The 21,519-nt window shown below is 38.2% G+C and overlaps 1 protein-coding gene across 4 annotated transcripts in view; it reads left to right on the top strand.

Moving 5' to 3' along the window:
• TMTC2 (transmembrane O-mannosyltransferase targeting cadherins 2) overlaps positions 1 to 21,519 on the top strand; it is a 417,736-nt gene that overhangs the window by 334,570 nt on the left and 61,647 nt on the right. For all 4 annotated transcript variants that reach the window (XM_025284384.2, XM_006054570.3, XM_044941876.1 and 1 more), the window contains one exon: positions 14,866 to 14,980. In XM_025284384.2, the coding sequence (XP_025140169.1) occupies positions 14,866 to 14,980 (115 nt within the window). The remainder of the gene's footprint in view (positions 1 to 14,865; positions 14,981 to 21,519) is intronic.

The following is a 21,519-nucleotide window of genomic DNA, read 5'->3' as shown; positions in this document are numbered from 1 at the left end:
TTTGAAGTAATTAATACCTTAGCAAAATGTGAAAGAATAAGCATCTTAATCTATTGCTCAGTCTGTAGAAAAGATAGGAAAATTATTATAAGAACCAAAAATTATTTAACAGAACTCAATATGTAAAGTTTAAGACATTAAAAATTATGTGATAAAGGAATAAAAAGTAGAGAAAGGCATCTTGTCTGATTTCTCTTAAATACTGTATTTCCTTGATGAATTCATCAAATATAATCATAGTACAAACATTTACTAAGTGCTTTTATATCCTAAGAAATGCACATGTGGTGTCTTGTTTAATACCCATAAAAAAGCTAAGTGGTGAGGTTACCTGTCTCCAGTTGCAGTGAGGAAGGTGAGGTCATCAAGCTATGAGGCAGATTGCCTAGGATCTCAGTGCTATTCAGTGCAGAGGCAGCATTTGAGCCGAAACACTCCGGACTGTGGCGGTGCACTGTCGTCCTCTCTACGTCAGTGTCAGGGGCAAATACAGATGTTTTACATCTACGGATGCTTTATTGGTGGGTGATACCATGTGTGTCAAATACACTAAAAGTTGGGAATCACTCACCTTTTTTTGTTATGTGGGGTATTCAGAGACAGAAGACTATTTCTATTTATCTTGTCAAACATGGACAACTTATTTAAGGTCCAAGCTTCAGTGAATGATGAGACAGTCTTTGTTCATCTGTTATTTTTTACCTTTTACTCTGAAGTCATAAAAGACTTAAAAATAAGAGAAATCTTGATGAAATTCATACATTTATTATCAGCATTCCATTCTTGATTCTGTCTGACTTTTCTTTTGAGGAAAGAGAAGACGTAAGAATGTTATATACATATAATATTTACTACTTTGAAACCACTACTTACTGGCCTTTTAAATGTCATTTCCAATTACTTTTTATAGAAATAATATAAAATACTCCTTAAAATATAAACACTAAAACTAAAACTCTTATTATATTTAAGTATAACCAATATATGATTCTTATGCATTGTATAGTTGAGTCTTATAAACCTTTTTTCATAAAACACATTTAAAAACCAATTTACTGTGGTAACAACAATCTGGTGTCACCCAGCCTGACCTCATTGTCGTACAAATGGCCACTTGTTAGCCATACAACTGTAAGCAAGTGCTAAACCTCTCAGTGCCCCCATTTCCCCATATGGAAGATGCTCCTAACACCGTATTTCTGAGATTCCAAAATGACATCAGGTCTGACTCACTGGCTTAGGCCATTCAGGTTGCTGTAACAAAATACCACAGACTGCTGCTGCTGCTGCTAAATCGCTTCAGAAACAACAGAAATGAGTTTCTGACAGTTCTGAGATTCTGAAATCAGGGTGCCAGCATTGTCTGGTGAGGGCCATCCTCTGGGTTGCAGACCTCCCCTTGTAAAATTGTTTGGTGGAAGAAATGAGGAAGCTCTTTGAGCCATCTTTTATGAGGACACAAATCTCACGGCATTCATGACTAATGACCATACAAAGGTGCTGCCTACTAACACCTTGGGGGTTAGGATTACAATATTCAGACCATTGCACCCAAGTTTATGTTATATTTCATTATGTTTCTAAAAAGAAATTAACACTACTGTTAAAAGCTATACAAGGATGATAAGATGCTTCACATTATTAGGATAATTAAATAAACTCAAGTATTATGGCATGGCCAGAATCCAAAGTTTGGAGAATATACATAAAGGAACCTGCTTGGTGTCATGCCAGGCACATACGTATCCATTAATGCTAGTACTCTATTATTGAGGTTTAGTCTCAAACATTTGCATTTTTGACCCAGTTGTAGGTGCTTTTATGTATGTTTTGTCACTCCAGGAATCTTAACACTGGGCAAAAAAATAACATTATGCCTGTTTTACAGATGCAGAATTGAAGGTATCAAGAGTGTAAGTGATGTATTGAAGGCCCTGTGCCTAGTAAGGGTCTGAACCTTGTCTGATCTCCAGCCCATGATATGTTTATGGCCTTATGCTTTAAAAAATTCACTCTAACTAAATGTAAATCTATTGGGTTCACAAAGGTGACACAGACACAGAATGCTGAGATTTTGGTGGAGACGCCCATGGCGCTCTCATAATCACCTACTTAAAAACCTCAGGAAGGGCAGCTCAGTCACCAAGACAGTGAAGAGACAGAAAGGAGCAGATGGAGGGAGGGGGCTCATGTAGAGGAGAGTGAAAAGAAAAGACAGGAGGAAAGGCACCAGCCCCCACCCTGTGCAGTTTTATTCATGCTATGTCATGTATTCCTTCTGATAACACAGGTTATCCCTGTTAAAAAGTGAGGAACCCGAGACTCAAAACCAGAGAGTCTTGAATATAAACAGGTGACCTTTCTCCAGCACTGAAAATAGTACCTCACACGAAGAAGGACAGTCAGTATTTTATTTAACACAAGAATGACGAAAGAAGGATAGACTGGTTTTCTGTTAGTTTTACTCTTTCCTTTTCTTATCTCTGCTTCTGGTTTTTGCATGGAGATAGAAGGAAATGGCAACCCACTCCAGTATTCTTGCCTAGAGAATCCTATGGATGGAGGAGCCTGGTGGGCTGCTGTCCATAGGGTTGCACAGGGTCGGACACGACTGAAGCGACTTAGCATGCATGCATAATGCATTGGAGAAGGAAATGGCAACCCACTCCAGTATTCTTGCCTGGAGAATCCCAGGGACAGGGGAGTCTGGTGGGCTGCCGTTTATGGGGTCACACAGAGTCGGACATGACTGAAATCACTTAGCAGAGAACAAAGAGAATCTACTTTTTTAAAAATAATTTTTGACTAGATCTTGTTTTGCTAAGAGAAAGTGGACTAAGTTCATGCCTTAGTCCATTAAGAGTACTATAACACAATACTGTGCTTACAAACAACACATATTTATTACTCACAGTTCTGGAAGCCAAAAGTCCCAAGATCATGCTCAGATTGACTCAGTGTCTGGGGCCCGCTTCCTTGTTTATAGCCATGTTCTGTCTAGTTCTCCTATGGTAGAAGGGACAAGGGAACTCTCTGGGGTCTCTTTTATGAGTTCACTACTCCCATTCATGAGGACCCCACATTTATTACGTAAGCACCTCTTAAAGACTCTACCTCTGCATAGCATCACTTTAGGGGTTAGGCTTTCAACATATGAAAGGGAGGAAGGCATAGACTTTCAGACCATAGCAACAATTTACATATATTCTTTTGAAGATTTTATATAGGACTCAAAAAGTCATAAAAGCAAGAAGTTGGGAAATGAAGTTTTGGATTAGGACATAGAAAGTGCATTGGATTTTGGATGATGGATCAAGGATTTTGGAATGAGGCACACCCAGCCCTACTGTAGATTACCTCCTTGATCATGACTTCTGTTAGCCTCTTTGCCCCTCAAATTCTTAATCTGGAGATGATTTTTATGACCTCAAATGAGGATTCATTTATAATTTCATAAAATAACTAGCATGTAATAAATGCTAATTTGTTGTTTGGCTGCTCAGTCATGTCCAACCAACTCTGCAGTCTCATGGGCTGCAGCCCACCAGATTTCCCTGTCCTTCACCATCTCCTGGAGCTTGCTCAAATTCATGTCCATTGAGTAAATGATGTCATCCAGCCATCTCATCCTCTGTCATCCCCTTCTCCTCCTGCCTTCAGTCTTTCCTAGCATCAGGGTCTTTTCCAACCAGTCAGCTCTTCCCATCAGGTGGCCAAAGTATTGGAGCTTCAGCTTCAGCATCAGTCCTTCCAATGAATATTCAGGGTTGATTTCCTTTGGGATTGACTGGTTTGATCTCCTTGCTCTCCAAGGGTCTCTCAAAAGTCTTCTCCAACACAACAGTTCAAAAGCATCAATTCTTTGGCGCTCAGCCTTCTTTATGGTCCCACTTTCACATCTGTACATGATTGGTGGGAAGACCACAAATTTGACTACATGGACCTTTGTCTGCAAAGTAGTATCTCTGCTTTCTATTACACTGTCTTGGTTTGTCATAGCTTTTCTTCCAAGGAGCAAGCTTCTTTTAATTTCATGGCTTCAGTCACCATTTGCAGTGGTTTTGGAACCCAAGAAAATAAAGTCTTTCTCTGTTTCCATTGTTTCCCCATTTATTTGCCATGAAGTGATGGGACCAGATGCCATGATCTTAGTTTTTTGAATGTTGAGTTTTAAGCCAGCTTTTTCACTCTCCTCTTTCACCTTCATCAAAAGGCTCTTTAGTTCCTTTTTGCTTTCTACCATAAGCATGGTGTTGTCTGCATATCTGAGGTTATTAATATTTCTCCCTGCAATCTTGATTCTACCTTTTGCTTCATCCAGCCCAGCATTTCACATCATGTGCTCTGCATTTAAGTTAAATGCTGAGTAAATTATAATAATTTTAAAATTATAATGAAAACCATGCTAATATCCTGAAGAATGAATGAATTGTATAGAACGATTTTTGAATAAAGTATATAAATAAGGGACAGAAATTAGGGGAAAGGGAGATAGAATAAAGATGTAGGAATTAAGAAAAAGAGGAAATCCTTACCTGTCAGCATGCAGACAGAAAGACCAGAGAGAAAGGGAATAATTGCTTGTAAGAAGAAGGATTATAAGTGACAAGTAATTATTAACAAGAGAAGAATTGGGGAGGAGAGAGATAGAGAAGGAGGGAGGGAGGCTGTCTTTCCAATCTTAGCTATTTCATTCAGTGACTGAATGTACTTGGGAGGTTGTTTGCAATCTGCCTCTGACTATGTAAGACAGTTGTTCCCAAAGTTTGTGTATCCTGCCATTGACTCCTCTGTGCCACTGTGGACACATTTGAAAGTGAATATCTCCCAAAAGCCCTCAGGAATTTTGTGGAGCACAATGAAAATACTGAGCTCTTCTTAAGCAGAGGATGTAAGCTTCCTGACCACCTCTCTGCAGTCTCATTACCACCCACCTTAACTTAGTCTCAGAGCCATGTTCCTTTCTGTAGCGACTTCAGTGTCTGCCTTCGAATCCTGCATCTGTCTCATTTCTTTCCTTACAGCTCCCTTGTCTCAGATTACACAACATCCTAGAATAAAATGTGACTACTTCCCCTGTCTTTAATTAGGTTGTACTCCTCATCTAGTTATGGCTTTGTCCTCATCTTTAGGTGATGAAACTCGGACTGTTTGAAGTCTTAGCATTGTTGTCTTGTCCTTGATGGAGCATACTTGATCTCTATTGAATCTCTTTATTACTTAAATCTATAATGGGATCAGGTTGCTTCCCCACTCTATGCCCCCATACCACTCCTCCCCTTTCTCTGATCTCTTCAATTCCTCCCTGGGCCCCTCTCTTTTCCTTCTTTGCCCTCTCTAATTCCCACTCTCCATCTGATAGTCCTCGTAACTCCCTTGGTTTCATAGCCCTTCTGAAAAGAGTCAGAGGAGAAATAAATGCAATAAAGCAATAGCCTTCCTGGCCTCCTTTCTGGATGAGCACAGAGCCCTGGCCTGCTAATCTTCTAATCTTCTTTGCCCTGGACACCTTTTGTGCCACCTGTCCAATTCAGGCCAGATTCTTGGCCTCATGGTCATGTAGGGATACATCCAGGGCCTTCCAGCCTCAAACTGAACTGTCCAGATTGATCTCCTAGATGACCTTTTCCTTGTTTTCTTGGCCCACCTGTTTTCTTAGCCAGTAACTGTGGCAGTTATCACTCTGGGTCTGTCTCAGTAAACCAGAGCTTTTATTAACTCAGACTGCCAAAGCACAAAAACATGAAGCAGCAAAACTAGAAGGGAAGGGAGAGAGAGATTGGTGTAAGACTGAGAGCAAACCTCACTCAGACATTTAGCAAACCTCTCTTCAGAGAAGCAGAAGATTCTCCTCTCTAATTTTATTTCTTCCAGGCATAATGAGCACATGTTAACAAGTAGCCTCTCTTCAGTAGAATCTCTTTCCAAAAGTTAGTGTAAATCTTGTGCATTTGGATATTGCCCACCCATCTTAACAGAACTTCACTACTCCCCTCCCTAGTTAGAAATAGCACAGAAAGGGCTCACTCACCTCTGCTCAACTTCACTGACTCTTCTTGTTATAATGAGATGTCATGACCATTATTAAAAGTCAAAACCAGTCAGCCCAAATACTTCTTCAGTGCCTTTTATTCTTGTTCTAGTCATCTGAATCTTTGGGAAGAGCCCTCAGGTACAGATAATTGCTTCTGGATGCTAGTAATAGACAATAAAGAACAGAAATGGTATGGACCTAACAGAAGCAAAATATATTAACAAGTGACATGAATACACAGAAGAACTATACAAAAATGATCTTCATGACCTAGATAATCATGATGGTGTGGTCACTCACCTAGAGCCAGAGATCTTGAAATGCGAAGTCAAGTGGGCCTTAGGAAGCATCACTATGAACAAAGCTAGTGGAGGTGATGGAATTCCAGTTGAGCTGTTTAAAATCCTAAAAGATGATGCTGTGAAAGTGCTGCATTCAATATGCTAGCAAATTTGGAAAACTCAGCAGTGGCCACAGGACTGGAAAAGGTCAGTTTTCATTCCAATCCCAAAGAAAGGCAATGCCAAAGAAGGCTCAAACTTGCACAATTGCACTCATCTCACACGCTAGTAAAGTAATGCTCAAAATTCTCCAAGCTAGGCTTCAACAGTATGTGAACCATAAACTTCCACATGTTCGAGCTGGATTTAGAAAAGGCAGAGGAACTAGAGATCAAATTGCCAACTGCGTTGGATCATCAAAAAAGCAAGAGAGTTCCAGAAAAACATCTATTTCTGCCTTATTGACTATTCCAAAACCTTTGACTGTGTGGACCACAACAAACTCTGGAAAATTCTGAAAGAGATGGGAATACCAGACCACCTGACCTGCCTCTTGAGATATCTGTATGCAGGTCAAGAAGCAACAGTTAGAACTGGACATGGAACAACAGACTGGTTCCAAATAGGAAAAGGAGTATGTCAAGGCTGTATATTGTCACCCTGCTTATTTAACTTATATGCAGAGTACATCATGAGAAATGCTGGACTAGATGAAGTGCAAGATGGAATCAAGATTGCTGGGAGAAATATCAATAACCTCAGATATGCAGATGACACCACCCTTATGAAAGAAAGTGAAGATGAACTAAGGAAAGAGCCTCTTGATGAAAGTGAAAGAGGAGAGTGAAAAAGTTGGCTTAAAACTCAACATTCAGAGTTTGGTCAGCATGGTCACCATGATCTTAGGATCATGGCATCCGGTCCCATCACTTCATGGCAAATAGATGGGGAAACAGTGGAAACAGTGACACAGTATATTTTGGGGGGCTCCAAAATCACTGCTGATGGTGACTGCAGCCATGAAATTAAAAGATGCTTATTACTTGGAAGAAAAGTTATGACCAACCTAGATAGCATATTAAAAAGCAGAGACATTACCTTGCCACCAAAGGTCATCTGGTCAATGCTGTGGTTTTTCCATTAGTCATGTATGGACTATAAAGAAAGCTGAGCACCATAGAATTGATGCTTTTGAACTGTGGAGTTGGAGAAGACTCTTGAGAGTCCCTTGGACTGCAAGGAGATCCAACCAGCCCATCCTAAAGGAGATCAGTCCTGAGTACCTATTGGAAGGACTGATGTTGAAGCTGAAGCTCTAATACTTTGGTCACCTGATGCAAAGAACTGACTCATAGGAAAAGACCCTAATGCTGGGAAAGATTGAAAGCTGAAGGAGAAGGGGATGACGGAGGATGAGATCATTGGGTGCCATCCCTGACTCAATGGACATGAGCTTGAGTAAACTCTGGGAGTTGGTGATGGACATGGAGGCCTGGCGTGTTGCAATCCATGGGGTCGAAAAGAGTCGGACATGACTGAGCAAATGAACTGAACTGAACACTTACCTTGTGCCCTTTATGTATATTTAAATTTGATTACAAAGTGAACAACACCAAGCAATTCACCTCCATCCCAAAATGATACAGTTTGCTTGTGGTACCTTGCACAGCTCCCTTTTCAAACTTATATACATTTTATAGTTAAACTATCTTCATAATCTCCCTTTTCCTCTGCTAGATGGAAACTGTTCCAAAAATAAATGTTGCATTTATCTTCATATCCCCATATGTTGGGTTGGATACTTTAACCTTCAGTTTGTTATTTTCACAAATGGTTGGAATTATTTCACAGTGCAATAGAATATAATAAATTTTAAACACCTTACATAGTTTGAACTTTTCTGAAATTAAATGTCTTTGAAGGTATTAATATAATTGATGTCTGGATCACTTATATTTCAAGGGAAATTCAAAGGTCTAAAGTCAGGGCCACCATGTTGCTCAAGTACAAGAGGCACATTCACAGAGACATCCTTGTGAATGGCACCCTTGTGTATTATGCGTATGTGACCATTCACTGCAGCCTTGCGCAAAATCACTGTGAGGTGAGAGGCTATGAATAGGCAAGCGCCTGATGACCTGTGCTGGCTAGGTTCTAACTTGGTCTGGAAGATGAAGCAGTTAGCCACATAGAGCTATGACTAGGTTAATTCAGTCCTGCCATTGAATATGTCTTTAGTAAATCCCCACTGTGTGCCAGGAATTAAGAGAGTGAGCCTCTGTAATATCTGGGGTAGAGCATACCAGGCGGAGAGAATGGAAAAAGACCCTGGTGAAGGGGTCTTTGTTACTCTGATGTGTTGGATGAACAGCAGGAGCCTAATATAGATTCAGTGAACAAGAGGGAGAGTAGTAGAAAACAAAGGAGATGAGGTCAGAGAACTGACGTAAAGGTTGAGGGTAGAACTCCGTGTTGGTCATATCAGGCAGGATAGTCCAGTGTAATGACTTTCAGCTCCCCTGAGCCAACTTTAGAATGACAGGATCCCTGACTGCTGTGTTGAGAGTTGCTGCTGCTGCTGCTGCTGCTGCTAAGTCACTTCAGTCGTGTCCGACTCTGTGCGACCCCATAGATGGCAGCCCATGAGGCTCCCCCGTCCCTGGGATTCTCCAGGCAAGAACACTGGAGTGGGTTGCCATTTCCTTCTCCAATGCAGGAAAGTGAAAAGTGAAAGTGAAGTTGCTCAGTCGTATCCGACTCTTAGCGACCCCGTGGACTGCAGCCTACCAGGCTCCTCCATCCATGGGATTTTCCAGGCAAGAGTACTGGAGGGGGTGCCATTGCCTTCTCCATGTTGAGAGTAGCCTATAGAATCAGGGGCAGAAGTGCAGAGACCCATTAGGAAGTTACTGCTGTTACCCAGGGGGAGAAGATGGTTTGAGACAGGGTGGTATCAGAAGTAAGACAGTTCTAGATATATTTTGATAACCTGATGTCCTCTCTAAGGGGAACTATTTTAACAAAAATTCTCTGTTAAAGATTTTCATTTGCCTTTAACCATTTTTATTTTTTATTATTACTTTTTTAAATTAAGTCTTTATTGAATTTGTTACAATATTGATTATGTTGTTTATGTCCTGGTTTCTTGGCCATAGGGCATATGGGATCTTAGCTCTCAGACCAGGGATCGAACCTGCACCCTCTGCATTGGAAGGTGAAGTGTTAACCACTGGACCAGCAGGAAAGTCCCAACCTTTAACCATTTTTAAAGGCTGTGTCTGAGTGATTTTTCCTCAAGAGAATTGGATTATCATAGCACTTACTACTAATTGTTTTAGTTCCTTAATTTAGTTGCATTGATCATAAGACTGAGTTTATCATAATATTTTAGTGAAAAATGACAGTCCCAACTAATCTTGGGAGTTTATATGCAGAACGTCTGGAAAGCAGTGTTTGAACCTACAGCTTAAGGCCAGCTTACAATTTTATGGGTTTCTACCTTTCAGACAGCTTTTTAAATCCAGGAATTAATGAAAGATTGATCTTCACAGGCTTCTCATATTGATATGTTGGTAAAAATCAACAAAGTTCTTAAATTGTTCAGTGAGACAGTTGTCCAGAGAAGAAGCAGCACACCTCTAATGCTGAAAGAATTGAATTCAAAACTCTCAACCGCTTTCCCCCTTTCCCCTGGGAGGCTACTTACGCTCTGTATCGGGGCCTCTAGAGAAAGCTTTCTCTTTTTATTTTCTCTTCTGCCTTTCTGTACTCAAATGTATTTTTTCTTTTATAACTCTTCATTTTTTTTTTGGTCTTTCTCCCTTTGATTGGATACAAGGAAATAAGATGATTGTAATTAACTTGGGTAAGACAAATTACAAACCAAAGAAATAATGATAAGTTATGGTAGCACAGTACACCCAGAGAACAAAATGTATTTTACTTAAATTTTTGTGGTTTCTTTATTTGAAATTCTACTCAATTATCAAACGCAAAGAATGTGTTTGTCTACTGTATGTGAAAGAGAAATGATTTCTCAGAGATCTAGCCTGTTAGTGAGGAATAAAACTCTTAAATCTCCTCATTTTGAGTTTGAGAGAGTAAACTTATATATAGTATTTCTTATTCATATACATATGTATTTCTAGCTGTACATGTATGTAGAACCTGATCATTATGCCTGTGATGTGAGGGAGGTCATGTCACGTGCAGTTGATTTCCAGAAGAGCTCAGTCAGCTAATCCTAGCTAATCACAGGCAGGAGTCCAGGGTATGGTGCAAAACATTCATTTTCTTGTTCCCATAAGACAGCTGGCTCTTAAGCTGTGGGCCCTGTACTGGCAGCATCAGTTTTCTGTAGGAACTTCTTAAAAATGTAAATCATAGGCTCTGCCCTAGACCCACTGCATCTGAAATTTTAGGAACAGAACCTAGCTTTCTGTTTTACCAAGTCCTCAAAGTGATTGTGATACATGCTAAAACTGGAGCACCACTGAGAAAGGCAATCTTTCAGCCTGCCCTCCTCAAGTTTTCTTCCTTTCCTTTCTAGCACCCTTCACTCCCTGCAGTGTCCTGACTCAATCTTGCCTCAGAGTGAAAGTGAAAGTGTTAGTCGCTCAGTTGTGTCAGACTCTTTGAGAGTCCATGGACTGTAGCCCACCAGGCTCCTCTGTCCCTGGGATTCTCCAGGCAAGAATACTGGAGTGGGTAGCATTCCCTTCTCCAGAGGATCTTCCCAGCTCAGGGATCGATCCTGGGTCTCCCACACTGCAGGCAGATTCTTGACCATCTGAGCCACCAGGGAAGCCTCAATCTCAGAGCCCCAGTAGGAGATCCAGCTCACCAAGCTTCAGGGTCTGGCCCAGTCTTGGTGGGTTCAGTGGTCAGCCGTTGTATTCTTCAGTGAAGAGTACTTCTGGCTCGCTTGCTGGTATCGATCACTTCTCCTAACACTGATTCGGCGCTTTATTGTGTGAAACAGTTCACCTCCCGATAGTAATGAAGACTAGAGGATTGAGACTGCCAGCCTGTGCCGTGTGCTGTAAGTGGGGTAAGTGGGGCAGTCATGGTGGAGCAATTCCGGTTTATCTCCCCTGCTCCAGTACAATTAACAATGCCCTTCTCTTTTACTCTTGTAAGTGCTCTAGTTTAGACTGGTAAATTATATTACAGTGAACTTAAACGGGAAGCAATTCTAACACTACTGGAAAGTGGTCAAAGAAGGCTTCACCAAAAAGGAAGTGTTTTAGGAAGGAAGGAGTGTTTAGGAAGGAAGTGAAACATCTCCTATTATGCTAGGTGGGCAAGACAGGCAGCCTGGAGATTGGGGCAGGACAAGGCAGAGAAACCATAGAGGCTGAAGAGTTGAGGACCAAATAAGGATGTGAAGCAGCAGGCTACACTAAGGGAAGCAGGGTAGTTCAGAGTCTGGAGCCGGGGTATGGTGGAGCAATAATAGATGAAGCTAATAGAAGAGGAGCAATTAAGGTAGTCTTTTAGGAGTAAGAGCAAATTTTGTTATTCCCCAATAACATATCAATTTAGGATCTTTGGATAATTATGTAGAAGAAACCTAGCATGTCTTTATTTCTTTATTTATGTTGGTTCTGTGTATTTGAAATGCTTTTTGCTCTGTTTTCCATCAATTGTGAGCTCTATTTTGAACAATTGATTACTGTATAACACAGTATAATAATAATGTATCAATATTTTCGACTTTGGTTCAGATTTTCAAAGTCACTTAAAAACACCACATGATTCACATTGCCTGATGTTTTATAGCTTTATCATAGAAGAACACTAACTGGTCTATTGAGATCTATGAGTTATTGCGAACAGAATGGAGGGAATTACGCAGATACTTTACACATATGTTGTATTATTCTTTTTTTGCATGTTAATATGATGAATGAATCCTCCTGTTAGGAAATTATCATATAGGAATTTTTTTTTTTTGGTTACCATTTGCAGTACTAAAAATTATGTGTTTCATGTAGTTTTTGGATCTTGAAAGCTGCTACAAAGTCTGTATTCTGTAGCAAAGCTTACCTAAACTGTAAGGAAATGTTTTAAAATATTTTAAAAATCGCCTATTTGATTTTACACAACTAGTTAGTTACTCTTTTTTTTTGTTGATGAACAGCAGATATATTCAGCATTAGTAGAACTTGCAAGGCTTTGCCCTGGTCATTGCATATCAACTGTCCTTTTAGGCCATTGAGTATCATTGTCTTCATCACGTAGACTTCTTGTCACTTCTGTCCCTCTATTTCTGCATGGAGAGTATAGATTTCATTTTTTCCCCCCAGAACTAATATATCTCCTTTTCCTCTTACCATCTGGAATAATAAAATAACCTTCATTATTCCATTAATTGTTGCATTTCTCTTCTATTAATACAGAATACATTTTCAGAATTAATAACTGGAAAGGAAAAGAATAATTAATAAATTCCTACATTATCCTTTGTTTAAAAATCACATAAGTAATTAGTATATTTATTAATACATTTAGTTAGGTAAATAGGCCTTGAAGATAGGTAGCAATTAATATTATGTTCTAATTTTTAATCTGTAAGAAGCATAACTAACTGAAAAATGAGTTTAGCCTGGTATCTTGTACCAAGGCATATGTGCAGAGATATTAATATTCAGTATGCTGCAGATTGTCTATTTTTTGTCCTACTTTATTAAAACCTCATATACTTTAAATTGAATCTCATTTCAACAGGTCTGTAGAGTTAATGTCTACATGAATTCCTTAAGTAATACATTTTTCTATGTATCAACATAACTACCTACAACTCTGTTTTCTTAATCATTTTCTGATCCCAAAATTATGTTTGTTTTGGGAGATGAGAAAGGCGCCAAATGTTATGTGAAAAACTAAGAAAGTGATATAAAACATTTTGTAGAAACAACTAAAGGACCTCCAACTCCTGTCAAAAATTAGGATTAAAAGCCTAGGCCTGGCTTTACTCACCACTCATTACTAGTTGAAGTTTAGAAGCTGCGCTTAAGTACAAGCAGTGGCTGCGGTTGATTATAAAACCTTAAAGTAGAAAGTTTCCCCTGTATTTTAAGAACTGCCATTTAGGTCAGAAGATCATTTGTAATATTTACTAGATAAGCAGTAAGCAAAGAATTTACCATTTTTAAAGTTTTTCAGTTTCTTTGTATGCCTTAGGACTTGCGAATCATTTTTCCAGCAATATTTCATAGTGTTAAAGTCTTGAACTCTAAGAAAATAGGAATCTCAAAACAAACAAAAATAATAAAATTAAACAACTTTATAAGCCTGTCAGTTGCCTGGGTGGTTTCTGTATACCTCTGTCCTCCCTTGATTTGATTTTCATTTGATTATCTGTATCAGATAAGGCTTAACATCATTACTTTTGCTGGTAGTAAATCCTTACCTATAGAAAGCAGCCTGTTCTCACATGTATACCTGTGGCGGATTCATTTTGATATTTGGCAAAACTAATACAATTATGTAAAGTTTAAAAATAAAATAAAATTAAAAAAAAAAAATAAATAAATAAACACACACACACACACACAAAAGAAAGCAGCCTGTTCTCTCTGTGCATATTTACAGCCTTAAAACTGGTCCCAATTTTTTTCACCTTTCTTTGCCTTTACAATATGATTTTGGGGTAGCATCATACAACAGTTCTTGAGAGAGAGTTTTGAAGAATTGTGTAGCTCTATCTGCAATAATTTTAACCTTGCAGAGCTGACCTGAAAGTAATCTCAAAAATCTGAATTTGTGAATATTCTTGTGTGTTTAGTAGTCAGTCTATAAGATAATACTAAGCCAACCTTTCTATGTTTCTATTCAATAATTTTAATGTTACTTAGATAAGGAAATAAATGTATCTTAATATGGGTAGCACTGTGCATATGCATCAGAGACAAAAGCTGCTTTAAAGGACCAGTAATTAAAATCAACTCAACTTATTGTCATATATCTTTTTTCCTACAAAGCAGCTCTCACCTTAGAGTCTCAGAGGTTTATAGCTAATAATTAAATTTTACACTAGTGAGGCAACATAATGATTACAGTGACTTACATAGGTGAAACTAATGTTTCAACCAGTTGATGAGTGGCTTATGGAAATATATTTCACCTGAGCTATAGATTTAGCACAACTAACATAGTGCTTTAATCCCCACTTTGACCATCAGAAAACTAAAATCTTCCCAGAAATTTTTTTGTTTTGTTATACTTAAAAATATATATATATTTTTTTACCTATTTGTAACATACCTTTAAATTTGTTCATTTTATTTCTCCTTCAATAATCTATGGAGGATTTTTAAGAAAAAAAAGTGTTAATGTAACAGATTTGTCACACTGCAATATTCTGCAGTTAAGGGAAGGGCATATAAAATATGCCTGAATAATGAGCATGTAGATGTGCGGCACCCATAAATCTTAGCTTTGTATCACCTTTACCACCGTTGTTAGATTTTTCTCTGTAGCAGCTTTAGTTGTTTCACAGGATTATTATTTTCTAGGTTTCAGCTCACTTGACTTCATGCTTTGCAGGTCAGTTTCTTCTGGAAGAAGCCCGCCTCATAGAAGCAGCTGAGATGGCAAAAAAAGCAGCTGAGCTGGACAGCACAGAGTTTGATGTTGTCTTCAATGCCGCCCACATGCTCAGGTTAGTTTTTGCTACTGTGCCTGAAAAGACTACACTGTAGCTTTAAACCTATTACTATAATTTATTCAATTATACTAATTCCCCTTTTTGTAAGTACCACCTTACACTACATTCCAAAATGAATTATGCTGCTTAACCATGTTAAAATCAGTTGGGTCTATTTAATTCATTATGATTTATGTGCCCAGTATATAGAGTATATGAGAGTTTAGGATTCTCTGAAAATTGAGACCCTCTTCCATTAAAAAATTATTGTTCATAAAATACAAAAGGAAAGCTGCAAAATTGATACTAATAATTGTCTAATTAAATGTCTCTAAGACAGAACATTGTGTCAGTCAACTGCATCTCAGTATTTGTATTTTTTTATTAATTATTTTGAATGTGGCACATGAATACATTATGCTTGATAGTAGAGAGGATTATCAAATATAAATATATTGAAGGCCTATCAAATTCTCAAATGAACCTATAATTAACACTGTTGTTATGTGTTGAAGTAGTATGTTTTTAGACCTATTTATGCATCACTTCTCAGAAATTTTGTTTTGAAGACTAATTACAATAATTCAAAACAATTAAAAGGCATATGAACAGTTTTTTGTGTCAATATAAAATGAAAGTGAATGCATTAAAGAAGGATGTTTTTAAGAAACTCGAATGATTTATACAGTTGTTCAAAAAGCATTATTTATTCTATTAGCCATGTGTACACCACTTCTCACATGTGGTTCCTTGAAATCCACTCCAAAATCTCCATGCAGATGCTTCCTTAGGTAACATTGCCACGATGGCTCAGAGCCTGGCTTCTGGGAAGTTTCTGATTACGTAGATCGCTCTTATCTGGGAAGAAGAATAACAGAGAATTGGTCCACATTTGGATGATTTTAAAACATGGACTTTTGAGAAAAATAGAGGAACATTTAAAAATAAAAATTTTTTGAGATGATTGTAGATTTGCATGCGGTTAAGAAACAACACAGAGAGATCCCTATACAATTTATCCACTTTCCCCGATGGTGATATCTCGTAGAACTACCATACAGTATCAAAACCGGTATTTTGACATTGATACTAATCTACTGGTTTCCCCAGTTTTACTTATACCGGTGTGTGTATCTGTGTGTATTTAGTTTTGTGCACTTTTATTACACACATCAGTTTGTGTATCCATCATTCCAGTCAAAATACAGACGATTTGCATCACCACAAGCATCCTGTCCTTTTATAATCACATACCCACCAGGAACCAATATTTAAAGCAAGTTTTATAAATTACTTTGAGATTTTATTTATAATTTGAGATTATTAATGTAACTATATCTTAGTGATTTCCTCCTTGGCTTTTAATAAATTTTTAATAAGAAATTCAAAGTCTGAGAGGAAGAAGAATACTGTGAGGTTTCAGTTTAATACTCTCATTTCACATTAATGCTTAGCATTCCTAAAGCAGATACTTTCAAAGAGAAATCAGGATTCAATAAACTATTGGTATATTTAAAAAATATATTGTAACCAGTTTGCAAGAACCTTCAGTGGAAGGATAATTTTTTTAAAAGACAAGTTTAATATGCATGACAAGGTCAGGGGCTGTGATGGGAAGGGGACTTTTTGTTCTTCATGAATAAAACACTATGCTTTTAATCACAATACACCATTTACAAGAATGTGCATGCACATGTTTCTAGATGCTAATTCATCTTAATCATAATAGATACTTTCATCAACAAGGCATTTTGCTACATATTAAATCAATATCTGAAATTCAAGGTCTACCAATGTTCGTTATAAGAACAATTACAAAAAAGGTCCTTGTTAAATAGATCACTTGTAATTTTTCCTTAGTTACCGTAGTGCTAGAAACCAGTGGAAAGTTTTATTATACATTGGCAGGGTGGAAATTCTTAGGATTTATTCTTCAAAACCTTCTCTCTAGCTTTCTGCAGTATGCACTGCTTTATCAAGTTGCATTCAGTCAGTGCCTTCCTGTCGATTGCGAGTATGACCACCACAGCCTGCCCACATCCTGTTCAACCTGGGGGCAGCTCCTCTGAATGTGTTGGCTTATTTTTTCAGCTCTGTCATATTCAAGTATTTCTTGAATGCTTACTGTACAAGCTGAACACCGGCCTCTTCCCTTATTAATCAAGAACATTTAGGGGTTTTCTGAAAAATAATAAGAAAGGCTATTGGTTTTCCCTTGAATGCAGCCTTATCAAAATGGTTAGCTGTCAAGATTTTGCTTATTCAGTGTTGCATCTGATATTTCCCTTGGTGATGCCACATTGTGGTAAATTGAGTTTGATGTTAATTTTTCCTCAAGAATGCTGTTCTTTCATAAGATATTTAGGAGACAGAATTGGCAAGGTTTGGTGATGAGTTGGATGTAAGGGAAAGGGCAGAAGCCTGCCTGACTGTGTCTTGAATTAATGGTTGACCTAAGATCCAAAATCAGCAATTTAAGAAATGTGAGAGTTCAAGACATGATTTGAAGCATCCTCATTTAACTTCCCTTTCCTAGGCTAACTCCCAGTGAGTTGACCCAAGGAATCTATTAATAGAGAAAAAGCTGCTCATTACAAAAGCCAAAAAGGAAAAGAGGAGAAAAAAAAATTATTCCCCCAGAAGAAACTAGATTGGAAGAGCCCATCAAGGGGAAAGTCTTTATCTTATTCAGACCTTCAAGAGGCTATAAATTTGCAAAATTTCTAACAGACTCCTTTTAATTCTCAATAATAGGTGAAGATCTTTTTCTGTAGAATTAGAACATTTCTAATTAACCCACTCCAGTATTCTTGCCTGGAGAATCCCATGGACAGAGGAGCCTTGTAGGCTACAGTCCGTGGGGTTGCAAGAGTCGGACATGACTTAGCAACTAAACCACCACCTCCAATTTCTATTGTCAAGGTGATTCACAAGAGTGCTACATGTTGTGGAAGTATTAATGCTGCTCACCAAATATATTTGGCCTCCTGACTTCAAGAAACATAACGGGACTGCACTTTCCTGACTTCTCCCAGTTGAAGGCCTCCCTGGGTCTTTCTGGGTCACTGGAATGTGTGTGAATGTGATGTGTGCTACTTTCAAGCCAAAATGGTAGGAGTCAGTGGAAATAGATCCTGAAATAATCAATGGGAGACAAACCTCCCTTCTCACCTGCATCAGACAGGTTGAATGAGTGCAAAATAAATTTTGTCCCTTCACTGAGATTTAGGATGTGTCTATTATCGAAGTGTAATCTAACCTGTCCGAACTGAATGTATCTGTGAAAATAAAATAGGATGTTGAAAAGAGGGGTCTTATAACGTCAGGAAAATTTACTCAGTGATTAATAGGATCTCTGAGTTCATGACTACGGTGGTGGCAATGTAAAATTCATAGATAATTTAAATAGAAATTATAGATATCTTCCCAGAACTTAGTGAGAAACACTAAAAATATGAAAATGATGACCGAAAGGACAAAAGATTGGAGGATAGAATGAGAATGATGTATACACAGTAGTTATATATATATATATATGTATTTGTATAATTACGTATAGCATACAACTGTACATATAGTTATATATACATGTATAGTATATAGGTAGTGTTTATATACTACCTATATACATGTAATATGTATACATATACATGTACCCATGTAATCTGTGATACTTTTGTCTGTATATATAAATATGTGTATATAATTATATGCTCTTATATGTGGCACAAAAATGAAAAAGTGAAGTGCTAGTCTCTCAGTTGTGTCCAACTCTTTGCTACTCCATAGATTGTAGCCCCCCAGGGTCCTCAGTCCACGGAATTCTCCAGGCAAAAATACCGGAGTGGATAACCATTCCTTTCTCCAGGGGATATTCCCACCCCAGGCACTGAACCTGGGGCTCCTGCATTGCAGGAACATATTTTATCATCTGAGGGACCAGAGAAGCCCATATATGGCAGACATACACATATAATTGTATTTGTTATATAGATGTTAATGTAAATAGAAAATATTTGAAGGAGAACCTAGAGCAGATAAACAATTATCAACAGACAGACAAAATTTCCAGGATAGGATGAAGGTCTTTAATCATCATATTAAAAGTCAAATTAATGAAAAGAGATCTACTCCTAAACTTATCTTCTTGTTTGAGTCACTGTTTTTAGTTGCTCACTAAAGAATCCACTCTTGCCAGTTTAAACAGAAACAGGATTTATTGTAGAGATTTATTGTAGAGAATTCTACAGGCTCTTCTGACAAGATTGAGAGTACTCTACATAACCAGAAATAACTTCTACTGCCTAGCTTTCCTTGCAAGAGAAGGCAATGGCAACCCACTCCAGTACTCTTGCCTGGAAAATCCCATGGACCTCCTGGTAGGCTGCAGTCCATGGGGTCGCGAAGAGTCGGACACGACTGAGCGACTTCACTTTCCCTTTTCACTTTCCTGCATTGGAGAAGGAAATGGCAACTCACTCCAGTGTTCTTGCCTGGAGAATCCCAGGGACGGGAGAGCCTGGTGGGCTGCCGTCTATGGAGTTGCACAGAGTCGGACACGACTGAAGCGACTTAGCAACAGCAGCAGCAGCAGCAGCTTTCCTTGCAGCACAGCAGATTTTAGAATCCAGAGCTCTGTCGTCATCACCCACAAGGAACCAAGAAGAGCAAGCACCACATTCATGAGATGATTCTTCCGGGTGCAGCTGCCCTCCCCCCCACCCCCCCACCCCCAGCCCATTATGCTTACTTCTAACTTTGACTCTTATGAGGTTGCATCTGATTGATGGAACTTGAGTTTTGTGCTGATACTTTGGCTGGAAGAAAGCTGGAAGATGAGGGAATTTCTGGCTTTTGCCTTGTTTGGGAAGACAGGATCCACATTTTGGCTAATTACTAAATATATATCCAGGAAGAGTGATCACAGATGTTGAAGGCCTCACATAATATTAGAACATTGACTACACGTGTTGACATTTTTAGTACTTAAAATGGAAAAGGAAAAAGTAATGGATGTTTCCAGATGAGAGCATTAAAAAAAAAAAAAGCAGATTGGTTATCATCAAAGGAAAATATCAAAGGAATTTAAAATACTAAAACTCAGTAGAGCTATGTCTATAGAGTTGTGAAGCGAAAGTATTGAATCAATTATTCTGTTAGAAGCATTTTGTATGAATGGATTTATTCAGCGTTCTCCCAGAACTGGAAGCTTGAAAGCACACAAGGATATTTGACACCTGAGAGGAAGTATTGAGATGCTGAAAACAAATTTAACTTATTCCCAGCATCCATGGGCTGTGATGAAAAGCTTTTTTTCTTTTTTTTTTTAATCCACTTATAGGGTAATGAAGGAACAAAGGTAGCATTTATTCAAATACCTCCTGTCTACCTGGACTATAATTTACATTTTATGTGTCACCTTCTTAATTATAATTTCACATATATGAAGAAGATATTTATATTCCCATTTTACAGATGAAGATGCTGAGGCTCAATGTTAGTTGTTATTTCCCACGGTTGGTAAAGCTGGGGTTTATGCTTAGCATATTCTGGCCAGGTTTAATACTGTTTTCACTGTGTCCTTTTGGCTCCCTCACATCTTTATAACTGAGCAATTATCTAGAAGCTGTGACGCCTGAATTTACTGATGGAAAAAGGATTTACAGGGAGTAACAGATTTTCAAATATGTAAATCCTAAATAGCAAGATTCTCCCAATATTATTAAATTACCCTTTATGATACATTTTATAAAATAGATTTATAGTCATAGGAGAGTGAACTCCAAATTTGTACTTAGAGATGTTAAGTTTTTAGACATATCATCTTAGGATAGTGTCATACTGCTGAGATAACTGCAGTTCCCTTTTTTCCAGGTCTGAGGGTCCAAGTTGTCACTGCTTCCTAAGTAAGAAAGGCAGAACTACACGTACCAACGGGTTCCCAATGTTTCCCTGATTTTTAGAGAGCAGAGTGAATATTTGAGAAAAAATTGTTATCTTTTGGTTTTCATTCTCAAATAATTTTACTGGAAGTGACATAAAATTGAAGTTCTTAAGGGATAAAGGAACAAAGATTATTTTCTCAGAGCAGATTATGAGTACCCACACACACATATGTTGGATGTTGGAAATATCTCCAAGGCCCTCTGGGTCATATGCTTTCTTCTTTAATACCTTAGCAAATTATCAGAGACCACTTGAAAAGTTACTGGGTTTTCCATTTATAAATTGTACTTTTCTGGCCAATTTTGGTCAGGAGGGGCTTGTTTCAACTAGGTTGTAATGGGTTGTAAGGTCTTTAAAGCAGAGGGACGTGTCAGGGACTCCACTGCTGGTCCAGTGGTTAAGACTCCATGCTTACATCACAGAGTTCACAGGTTCAAGCCATGATCAGGGAACTGAGATCACACATGTCTCACAGCCAAAAAGTTAAAAAAAAAAAAAATACAATAGGGCCAAGAAATTAAAAAAAAAAATAAAACTGTTAAAAGAGGCATGGCAGATGAGGTTGAAGGAAGGTAGGCATCTTCCTTCTCCATGCCTTTCAGACATTA

The sequence above is a fragment of the Bubalus bubalis genome, chromosome 4, assembly GCF_019923935.1.
Source record: "Bubalus bubalis isolate 160015118507 breed Murrah chromosome 4, NDDB_SH_1, whole genome shotgun sequence".
In the NCBI taxonomy this organism is placed as follows: domain Eukaryota; kingdom Metazoa; phylum Chordata; class Mammalia; order Artiodactyla; family Bovidae; genus Bubalus; species Bubalus bubalis.
This window is presented reverse-complemented; position numbering and strand designations above follow the sequence as displayed.